This window comes from Condylura cristata, unplaced genomic scaffold (assembly GCF_000260355.1).
Source record: "Condylura cristata isolate star-nosed mole 26May11 unplaced genomic scaffold, ConCri1.0 scaffold00032, whole genome shotgun sequence".
NCBI lineage: Eukaryota > Metazoa > Chordata > Mammalia > Eulipotyphla > Talpidae > Condylura > Condylura cristata.
In genome coordinates, this window is record NW_004567133.1 from 19,691,337 (window position 1) to 19,702,662 (window position 11,326).

The 11,326-nt window shown below is 63.3% G+C and overlaps 1 protein-coding gene across 1 annotated transcript; it reads left to right on the top strand.

The window, feature by feature from the left end:
* The first annotated feature begins 138 nt into the window (after positions 1-138).
* Positions 139-9,091, top strand: MEFV (Mediterranean fever). The gene is made up of 10 exons (XM_004691794.2): positions 139-424; positions 1,926-2,684; positions 3,431-3,657; positions 3,985-4,080; positions 5,668-5,898; positions 6,205-6,227; positions 7,844-7,959; positions 8,076-8,108; positions 8,354-8,386; positions 8,525-9,091. The coding sequence occupies exons 1-10, from the start codon at positions 148-150 to the stop codon at positions 9,076-9,078; spliced, it is 2,349 nt and encodes a 782-aa protein (XP_004691851.1). The 5' UTR covers positions 139-147; the 3' UTR covers positions 9,079-9,091.
* Positions 9,092-11,326: the final 2,235 nt, after the last annotated feature.

The window sequence follows — 11,326 nt, forward strand, 5'->3', positions numbered from 1 at the left end:
TTCCTGTGCTCCCCGTTGTCTCCCAGCTGCCCCTTCATTTCCTGTGCTCCCGTTGTCTTCCAGCTGCCCCTTCGCGCTGGCCATTGGCTTGGTAGCCTTCTTCTCCGCCAGAGCCTGACCACCGACTCCGCGCTCCTGGCCAGCAGCATGGCCAAGTCCCCCAGTGACCTTCTGCTGTTCTCCCTGGAGGAGCTGGTGCCCTACGACTTTGAGAAGTTCAAGTTCAAGCTGCAGAACACCAGCCTGGAGAACGAGCACCGCAGGATCCCCCGGGGCCAGCTCCAGATAGCCAGGCCGGTGAAGGTGGCCACTCTGCTGGTCAGTCACTATGGGGAGCAGTGTGCTGTGCGGCTGACCCTGCAAATCCTGAAGGCCATCAACCAGAACCTCCTGGCAGAGGAGCTGCACCGTGCCCTCGGTCCAGGTGAGTGCCTCCCTCCCCCACGCTGGGCAGTGCTCCCTCCCCGCTGCCTGCCAGGGCCCCAGTGAGCTCCCCCCACTGCCTGCACCCGGAGCAAGCAGGCCACAGAGGGAAGCGCTGTTTGCCCGGCGCCTGTGCCTGGGGCTTAGGAGTGTGACCTCGGCCCAGAGTCTGCCAAACAGGCCCCTTCCCTCGCCCTGGTCACTGGAGGGGTCCAGAGCTCCCAGGGGCTTCTGAGAGGCAGGCGGTGCGCCTTTGTGGGGGCTCCTCTCCCTTCTCCTAACACTCACCTGCAGACAGGTGGGCTCCGGGGCACACACCACCTGCTGTCCCACTACAGAACGGGGTGGCAGGTGAGTGGCTCTTTGTGGTCAATGATTTCAGTTCGGAATTCTTTAACACCTTTAAAAAAAGGATTTAGTTTTAATTTATGTATGCATACAGAGCTGGGGTACAGGCCCGAGCTGTGGGGGTGAGCGGACTCCCCGGAGACAGAGTGGGGAGCAGAACAGGAGGATCCACAGAAATCCACTGCTGAGGGGGCGGCAGGGAGACAGGAGGGGTCTGCTTGCCCTGAGAGTCACTGGCCAGGGACCCAACTCAGCAGTGTGCCCACCTGTTCTGCTCTCCATTCTGTCTCTGGTGAGTCCTCTCCAGCCTGCACCCCGCTCTTGTGTGCATATAAATAAATCTTTAAAAGACAATAATAGGGGCCGAAAGAAGCCATGGGCCTCAGGGCAGTGCAGCTGCATTGGGCTTCCCCTGGCAGGTGCAGAATCGCAGCTCTCCCCATCCCGCCCCTCCCTCCCCCTGCTGGGAAGGCACTGGCCAGGGCCAGGAGGGCAAAAGCCACGTGACCTGCGGCCAGTCTTCCTGAGGTTCTGGTGTGAGCTTGCAAGCAGCCGGGGCGTGGGGCGGGGCGCGGGGGTTGAACGTGAGCCGGGGGCGGCGGGTGCCTGGGCACCTTTGGGGGGCGAAGCCTCTGCCTTCACCCCTGGTGGCTCCTGAGTGGAGGCCACGTGCTTGGAAGCGGCGCCACAGCCTTCCCCTTTCCGCCCCGACCTCACTTCACCACCTGCCCCCACCCCGGGCAGGGCTGTGGCTGTCTCCTCGAGGTCGCCCACCTAGGGGCGGGGTGCTGCTGGTGCCGCCCGAAGTCACCAGCATGTGGAGGCTTGTACCTCGTTTCCGGAGATTAGCCGGCTTTCATAACCCTGATTATGAAACGCCGGAATCCTCCGCGCCGATTACTCGCGTTGGTCTGGCTGCGCCGTAACGCGTCCAGGCGTCTACCAAGAGACGAGGGCCTGGCCCCGCGCACTGGGCACTCTCAGGCCCCACGCTGAGCCGCCCTCCGGCCAGGAGTCTGGAAAGGCCGAGGACAGGCAGGTGCCGAGCCAGGCGTCCTGCTGCCCCCACTTCTAAGGGGCTCTGCCCGCCCCGCGCCCTGGCCTGGCAGGTCCTAGGCACCTTTTCACATCCAGTGTCTGTTGTCTCCCTTCAGACTACCTGGTCCAAGAAGGCTGCGCAGACAACTGCGAAGCGCCTTGCTCCTGCGGGGACAGCAGGCCCCGGCGCCCCCGGCCGCCCGGCAGCCCCGAAGCGGACGGGCAGCGGCAGAGTGGCTACGGGGCGGCCGGCCTGCCCGCTGGCCAGCCGGAAGCCGGGAGGGCTTCCCAGAAGAGGCCTCAGGGCAAACGGAAAGACCAGAAGGGCCCCGAAGGCCCAGACGCGGCCGGCAAGCTGGGGGCCAGGAGCCTCGTTCAGCCGGCCAGGAAGGGCCCGGCCCCCGGCAAGCTGCCCGGCGACAGGGACAGGGGCGGCCACTCTGGCACCGGGCTTCGCAGGAACGCCAGCTCAGCGGGGAGGCTCCAGGGGCTCTCCAGCGCCGGGCCCCTGACAAAGAGAGACCTCAGGATGCCGTCGGGAAAGAAGCGACCCAAGAGTCTTGAGATCCCCATCTCTTCGGAGGGGGCACCCCCCAACCCAGAAACTCCTCTAACTCAGGAGCACAAAGACTCAGCGCCCACCCCCAGCCAAGGGGCCGCTCCGGATGGGGGGGCTGCTGGGAACCCAGCTCACCCCCAAGCCCAGGAAGGGGGGGCCCTCCGGAGTAGACGTTCCGCAGCATTTCCGACCAGAGAGGGGGGAACCTGGGAGCCTCCAGATCCCACAGCATCTTGGGAGAAAACTGGAATGGAAGGCCCAGAGCCCCCCGCGGCCCCAGGGGCGACGGCGGGCAGTCTGTGCCACCAGCCTGCAGGTGAGAACCGACCCAGAGCCGGATGGCCGGGCGTCCTCGGGACAGGCGGGTGCAGGACCCCAGGCTCCCGTTCTCCCCACCCGGGCCCCACGCCCCTGAGGCTCCGGGTGAGCGTGGACCATGGCCGCCTCCACAAAGCGGTGCGTTGGAGGTCAGGGAGCTCTGGGGCGCTCTGGGAGTCCTCGGATTCGAGGGCTTTGTGCACCCCAAGCGGAGCACCTGGGGAAGTCTGGGTCCAACGCCCTGTCTCCCACCGACACCTGGCAGGGGGTCCTGGCGCCCACGTTCCACCCTGTGCCCCATGGAGGAAGCCCTGAGCTGAACTCTGAGGTCTGATGGGGAGGTCTGAGGACTGTGTGGGCCGTGGGCAGCGGCTGCCCCCAGCCCATGACGCCCCACGGGCCCAGCCCAGGCTCCCTGCTTCACCGGGTGGCCGCCGGCTCATGGCCTCAGGTGGCGGCACCCTCGTTCCAGGCAGAATACAGGCAGAGAACAGCATCCCCGAGGGAGGTTCCAGACGCTTCCGGAAGGTGCTCTCGCCAGCTCCCTTCACATCTCTCGGCCAGAGTGCGGGAGCCGCAGCACAGGCGCGGCTGGTCAGGGCTGCTCTCCGCCGCTCTCTGCCCCTCACTGCTCCTGGAGCGGCCCTGGGCCTGTGTGGGGCGCAGGCCCAGGTGAGGGCCGGCAGGGGCGAGCACCCGCAGGCGTCTGGGCTGGCCGCTCAGAGACCGCCGCTCTGTCCCCAGGGAGGCCGCGCCAGCAGGCGGGGTGTCCGCCCCTGCCCGCCCAGGAAGGAGCCCCGGCCGGGGGCGCCCGAGGGTGTGCCCCGCCGCAGTGTGAGCGGCACATGCAGCAGGCCCAGCTGCTCTTCTGCGAGGACCACGGGGAGCCCGTCTGCCTCATCTGCAGGCTGAGCCAGGAGCACCGCGGCCATCGGGTGCTGCCCATCCAGGAGGCCGCCCTGGAGTACAAGGTGGGGCTCGCCGCCGCCCCCCCGCCCCCGCCCAGCCCCAGGGCTCGGGGCCAGCACGCGGGGCTGTGGGCAAAACCGCAGCGCAGGCCCAGCGAAGGCGGGTCTCGCTGGTGGGCGCGAGGCCGCCTCAGGTCTGGCTGGGCGCAGGCTCGGGCGTGGGGACTCGCTGACCGCCTCTCCTGGTCGCGGAGGCTCGGCCCCCTCCTGCTGGGTGCCCCTCCCCTGGCCCGTGGCACCCCCACAGCTTGCCCCAGCAATGGATGGGCCCCTCCCGGGGTGGCATCGCGGAACAGCCAAGCTCACGCTGCAAGGCCGGGCTTTTCCCAGGAGCACATCGACGGGCAGCTGGAGCGTCTGAAGGGCCTGCGGGCATCCGGGGAGAAGCAGCGAGCGGAGCGGGAGAGAGAGACGGCGGACTTCCTGGTAAGGCCAGGGTGCTCGGGCCCTGCAGGCTCACCCCTGCAAGAAGAGGGGGGTCCCAGGGAGGGCCCCAAGATTATGTTCTGGTTCCCAGGGAAACAGAACGGCCGCCTGCCCTTGGGGACAGGGAGGCGTGCACCTGCCCGGTGGGAGCCTGGGAAAGGAAGTTTCAACTCCAGGTGTCCTCGGGCTTTGTTTTACAAAATCCAAATTCACTTTCTAAATTCAGTAGCTAAGCATCTCCCTGAAAGCTGCAGCCGGACACCCCAGCCCGAAGCACAGCCCGCAGCGCCCTCTCTGGGGCTGGGGTCCAGCCTGGGGGGCCAGAGGGGGCCTTTCCTGCCAGCCCAGGTGTCTGGAGCCTGGGGGTGGAGCAGCGGGCGTGGCTCCCCTGGGGGAAGGCGGGGGAGCCCCAGGGAAGCCAGAGGGGCCAGCCTTCCTGAGCCCCCACGGCCACACGGGGGTGGAGGAAGCCGGTCACAGAGGCGAGCAGCGGCTGTGCATGGGTTGTGCAACGCAGTGTCGTCAGGAGCCTCCACGTAGGGGAAGGTGGAGGCCACAGCCCCAGCGCCCCACTGCGGAGGAAATGACGCGATTTGGGCAGTTCGGGCGGGCCTGAGGCGTCCTGCCCTCTGCGGTGCCCTGAACCTCCTGGGCGGGCGGTGGGCCTGGGGCCTGCTGGGAGCAGGGGCAGGCCCCGGGAGGGCGCCCTGTTCTGGTGCGCTTGCCTGCACGCCGGGCAGCATTTAATCGGAGCAAAAGGATGGAAGTTCAGGGCAGAGGCCCTGGCCCCGACAACGGGCTTCCCAGGCGTCAGCGTGGCGCCTGTGCTCGGGCCAGAGGCAGTGAGGCCCTAAGGCCCAGTCTTCGTGGACCCCAAGGCCCTCTCCCTGCGGGAGGGAGGGGGCGAGGGGGCCCGAGGCCTCTCAGCCGGAGCCCGCGCTCTGAGAACCCAGCAGTGGGGGGCAGGGGGTGGCAGCCCCGCCGCCCAGCCTTGCACACGGCTGCGGCCCCACTCAGCGCCGGGGAGAGGTCAGTCCCTTCCCAGAGGCTTGGGGGCGGGCGGGGCCCTGGGCTGCCCAAACAGCAAAGACGTCTCACGCTGGCTCTGGGGCCGGCAGGAGCCCTGGCGGCCGTGTGCTGGGCGGATTGCAGCTGGCAGGCCCCTGCTCTGGAGGGGGGGCCTGGCGCCCAGGCGGGTTCCGTGCCCATGTTCTCGCCAGCTGGCGGCCGGGTCTCCCCTTCTGCACGGACACCAGTCACGGGCAGACCCTCCGCCCTCACCTCGCTTGTCATGTTTGCAAAGACCCCACTTCCAGCTGGAAGTCAGATTCTGGGGTCTTGGAGTTGGGGCTTTCAGGTATGAATGGTGGGGGCACAATTCTGCCCACCAGCGGGTTGGAGAGCATTTTCCGAGGCCAGCCCCTCCCGCCCTGCGTCTGTTGGGCAAGATTCGAGCCCATCTCCCCCCCTGCTCTAGGCCACAGAGCTGTAGGCTGAGGAGGTGACCCCTTGCTCACCCCCTGCAGGGGCTCTGGAACCCCTGGGCACACGCACCCCCAACCCTACTCTGTGTTCCCTGTGCCCTAGAAACAAACCGGGATCCAGAAGCAGAAGGTCCGGTGCCAGCTGGAAAATGTTGGCCACTTTCTGAAGCAGCAGGAGCAGCTCTTGGTGGCCAAACTGGAGGAGCTGGAGCAGGCCATCGAGCAGGTCGGGCAGACACATGGTGCCCGAGTGGCCCGGGACATCGCCCTCCTCGACGAGCTCATCGGGCAGCTGGAGGCCAAGCAGGGCCAGCCAGAGTGGGAGCTGATGCGGGTGAGCCGCCCCGCCCGCCGCCCTGGCACGAGCCACCAGCACAGCCCGTGGTGATGCCCAGCCGGCGTGCCTTGAGGATGGGTGCTGGTGGGCATGCTGCTTACGCCTCAGTAGCTTCATATCGGGGCGGCCCCGCCTGCAGCTGCTCCTGGGCATGGTCCTGGGTGCAGCTCTGGTGCGGGGCCCCCACCCCTGTGGGGAGAGTCAGAAGCGGGAGGGCGCCTCAGTCGGGCTCACCCGCCAGGGGCCGAGGGCCCAGGCCGTGCCCAGAAGCCCGGTAACGGAGGCCTCTCATTTCTCTCCTAGGACGTCGGGGCCATCCTGCACAGGTACCGGGGGGCCGCATGCCCTGGGGTGTCCCGCCAGAGCGCCAGGAGGGGGTGGAGGGGCAGCCCCCGAGGGACGTGACTCCGCCATCCCCGCAGCCTTGAAGACTTTCTTTTTTTTTAAGATCTCTTCGTTTATGCGGAGGGGAACTGGGGTGCGGGCCAGAGGTGCAGGAAGCGAGAAACCTCACGGGAGACAGTGGGCAGCGGGACAGACGAGCCACTGAGACTCCCTGCGGAGGGGCGGCGGGCGGAGACGGGGCCTGCTGCGCCCTGGTCCCTCCCTGGCCTTCAGCGCTGCGCCAGCTCTGTAGCGCTGTGCTTTCGCCCTGCGCCCCCAGCCAGGGTGCTGTCTACTGGACGGAAGAAAACCGCTAGGCAGCAGTCAGTGACTGGCAGCTACCCTGGGCGGGCTTCGCACCAGCTCCAGTTCCAGGCCATTGTTGAAACGCACGGTGGTTTCTTTTTTGGAAAAAAATCAACTTCATGACTCATACAGATATGAGTCATGTTCATATGAGTCATGTTCATATGAGTCAATATTAAGTTCTTGAGTCACTGAAAATATGTGGGAAAAAAATCCAAAATGTATGTGGAAGCACTTATTGCTGGTTTCTGCACACTTCCACTTGATTTCTTTATGAAGGAAATGTTGGTTTACAACACTGTGTACTTTTGTTTGAAGATTTTTTTATTTGGGCCCTTCCTGGTGGTGCAACAGGTTAAAGCTCAGCACTATGACGCCGGCCATAGCGCCTCAGCCGGAGTCCGATCCCCGGCCAGGCAGTGACCCCCAAGGCGCAGCAGACCTCTCCTGACCTGCCCACTGCCCCCTCAGCTGTGGACTTCATTAGTCGGCCTGTTCTGCTCCCCATTCTCTCTGGGGAAGCCTCTCACCCCTGCACCTCTGGCCTGTACCTCAGTTCTGTGTGCATAAATAAATCTTAAAGAAAGATATTTATTTATTTATGCATATAAGAGCTGGGGCGGAGGCATGGGGTGAGCGGACTCCCCAGAGACAGAGTGGAGAGCAGAACAGGCGGATCCACTGAAACCCGCTGCTGAGGGAGCAGCGGGGAGACAGGAGGGGTCTGCGGCACCCTGGGGGTCACTGCCTGGCCGGGGATCAGACTCAGGTCGCAGCGGCTGGCGGTAGCTTGATAGGGCTGAGACTTTAAGCCCTGCGCCCCGCCCCCAGGGAGGCCCCAACACTGTGTACTCTTTCGGGATGCAGGCTCACGCCTCCCCAGATGTACAGGGCTGCACCATGCCCAAACCCCAACAATCCTCCACTACGGCCCACGGGGCCCAACTCCCACACTCCCTGCTGGTGACCTCGATTCTGAGGTCAGATTTGAAAGGCTTGTTTTGGTTTAGTTTACTCTGTCCCTCTCATTCTCTCTCATCTGGTATTTGTCCTCCTCCTGACTGGTTTCGGGGGGCAGTGGGTTCTAAACGCCAGGCAGTGCGAGCCACAGCCAAAGCAGCGCACAGTCTAGAACTCAGCGTCTGGGGCAGCTCTTCTCTGCACAGCCCCGGTGGGGCTGGGGGTGCCTGGCGGGGCCTTGTCATTGGGCTCACGCTTCAGGCCATTCGGGTCAACGGTCCTTTGTCTCCAGGGCCAAGACGGCGACTGTCCCTGAGCCGTGGGCCACCCCTGAAGAGGTGCAGAGGAAGCTCCGCTTGCTCTACCGGAAGTCGCAGGCCATGGCGAGGGCCATCACACAGTTCTCAGGCAGGTGCCCGGCGCCGCGAGCCCGCAGCCCATGACCAGCCCTTGTCCTCTGCCTCCAGCCACTCTCAGTCCGTCCCAAGCCGGGGGCCTAACTCAAGCTCCCGTTCTCCTTCCAGAGACCCTACACGTGGAAATGAAAGCCTTGAACCGTGAGTGGCCGGCCGGCGTGCGCCGGGAGCCCGGGAGAGGTGGGAGGAAGGCAGGCTGCGCCCCGCGCCCCAACTGTGCCGGGCCTCTGGCTGTGCCGGCTCATCTCCTGTCTCCATGCAGCCTGGGACCCTGGGAGGCACAGGGCTGGGTGCTGGGCAGGGGCCCTCGTCTTTTCATATTGCAGGGCCAGGGTGGATTGAGCCCTTCAGAATGGGGGTGCTCAAACCCCCCCTTCTCTCTGCAGTTCCAGAGCTGACCGGTGCTCAGGCATATGCGAGTAAGTGTCCTGCTGGAGGTGAGAGGACTGGACAACCGGTCTGTGTTGCCCTCGGTTTGCTGGAAGGGTGGCCTGTCCACGCCTCCCGGTGTGGGGGGGGCCTCGTGGCTCAGGGCCGTGTCTCCTCATTCTCTGCAGCTGTGGTGATACTGGACCCCGCCACCGCCCACTGCAACCTGCTCTTCTCTGATGACATGCGGAGCGTGAGGCTGGGGAACAAGTCCGACCGCCTACCCGACAGCCCTGAGAGGTTCGAGAGCTGCATCTTCACTCTGGGGGTCCCCAGCTTCATCTCTGGCTGCCACTACTGGGAGGTGGAGGTGGGCAGCAAGACAGGTTGGGTCCTGGGCGTCTGCAACGCGTCGGCCAGCCGGAAGGGCAGCATCACGCTGTCGCCCCAGAAGGGCTACTGGGTGGTGATGATGACGAAGCGGACCGAGTACCAGGCGTCCACCCTCCCCCCGACCCGCCTGCACATGCCCCAGCCGCCCAGGCGGGTGGGCGTCTTCCTGGACTGCAAGGCGGGGAGCATCTCCTTCTACAACGTCACGGCCAAGTCCCACATGTATTCGTTCACCAGCTCCCCTCCCCCTGGGCCCCTTCAGCCCATCTTCAGCCCCGGGACACATGACGGAGGAAAAAACATGGACCCTCTGACCATCTGCCCAGTGGAGGACCTGTGGCCCCACTGAACGCCCAACACAGCATCTCCACGCTCCCGGCCTTGTGTCTGGATTCACATTCGAGTCATGACTGAGCTCACGGTGGCCAGGGCTATGGGGAATGGGGTGGGTAAGAGCCCAGTCTGTGCCTGAGGAGCTGATGGACAGGCGCAGACGGGGTGGGGGTGGGCGGCGGTGGCACACAGATGTCGGCAAACCGAGGGTGAGAACAGAACACAAGTCCTGGTGACGGACCCCAGGTTTCAGAGGGGCCAGCGGCTGATGATGACCCTCCAGCGGGTCAGCCCCCAGAGCTCCGAGCTGCGGTCCCCACCCAGCTGGCCTCAGGCCACGCCGAGGGTGTCCTCCTGAGTTTTTGCTCCTGGAGTATCAAACTAAGGTTCTTAAAGGTGCTGACTGGTCCTGAGCGTTGGTCCTCACCTCACCCTCACCCAGTGGTCAGACCTCGCTACCAAATGCCAGCCCGTGGACTGCGGATGGCCTGGGCGCAGATCCAGGCTCAGGCTGCCCGGCCCGGCCGTAAGTCCCTGTGGTCTGGTGAAGAGATCTAAGGACAAGGAACACAAGAGACAGTCAAGCTTGGACTAGAATGCAGTCTCGCCCAGACCCCAGAACGTGGAGTCGTGACCAGGGCAGGCAACAAGCTGCTTCCTCAGGGAGCCTCGCTGTGTGGCCACATGTGCCCGCGCTCGCCTGAGTCAGCCTGAGGCTGGTCCCAGGCCCCTGGCTGGGACATTTCATGACGGGGTCCTGGGCACCTTCCCCACGGCCCCCCATAAGCATGGTCTCCCCTCCCGTGTTCCTAAGTGTCCTAGAATGTGAACTGTTTGCAGACACTTGGGTGGGCCATACCACCCTTCGGAAAGTGGCTTCGTGCCTCAAGCAATGTCTGCCATTTAAAAATTTTTGATGGCTTAAGAGATGTAGTGGAGTTTTGCCTGATTTTAATTTACTTCATTACCTGTTACGAGGCTGTGAGTTTTTCCATGTGACTCTTGTTTGTGCTTCATCCTATAGGGTAGGATAGGGTGGAGTTGTCCTGTGACAACTTGCTATGGAGGTAGCTACTGAACTTAATGTAGTTGTCCTTATAGTCTAGATATTAAACATTTATACCTGTCGGATGGAATTTTCCTTGTCTAGAGGTTTCTAAATGATGTGGAATTCACAAACCATAAAACCCATCCTCTTCAGGCATACAATTCAGTGGTTTTTACTGGAGCCACAAAATGTGCACACCACCACTAATTCCAGAGATTTCCACATCCCACACAGAACCCACCAGCAGCAGTCGCCTCCTGTTCTCCCCTCCCACCAGCCACAGGCTCTCACTAACTAATCTGTCTACACCGGCCTGTTCTGGACAGTTCCTGTAAGTAGAGTCACACCACGTGCTATTTCTGGCTGAATGCTTTCAGGGAGCAGCTTTCAGGGCCACCCCTGTGGCAGCCTGCGGGTTTGAGACTTCATTCCTTTGTTACCGCTGAATGATGACGAATCCACTATATGTACCCTCTTCATCTATTCATCAGTGAAAATCTGGATGTCTACTTCTTATTACAAATAATGCTATTTGTGAGAGAGTCCTACGCACACACAGCTCCATTTCTCTTGGGTTCAGACCAGTAATGGGGCTGTGGATCGCACTGACCTTGTTAACCCAGCAAACCGCCAGACTGGCTTCCCAAGCAGCTGAGCCTATTTTCATTTTACACCCCATTAGCAATGTATGAAGCTTCCTGTTCCCACACTCTCACCAACATTAGTTCTTTGTCATTATAGCCGGGTCTTTCTAGTGAAATGTTTATCATTGTGGCTCTGATTTGCATTTGACATCTAAATAGCTTTTCCTTCAACATCAGGGATTTTTTCAATTACAGAAGTTGACACTCATTGTTTGAAAACTTAAGCCATCACTGCCAAACTACGGCTCATTTGCACGCCTCACAGTAAAGGGGGCGGGGACCGCCATGCCCCGCGGCCCAATGTCTCCGGGGCCTCCCGCTGGCCCAGCCGGGGCTGCACCACCAGGCATCGTACAGCTGTCCAGGGCCCGGGAGGTCACACCCTGACTGGCGACTTCTGCGCGCGCACAGCTTCACAGCACCCAAGGAGACAAACCCTGCGTGGAACTACCGTGGTCACGTGCCGCACGCAACCGTGTGTGTGCAGGGCCGCTGGGCCCGGGCCCTGGCACACACGCGGGAGCCCGCCCGCCACCCGCGGCAGAAGTGGCTTCCCGCGCCCTCGGCGCACG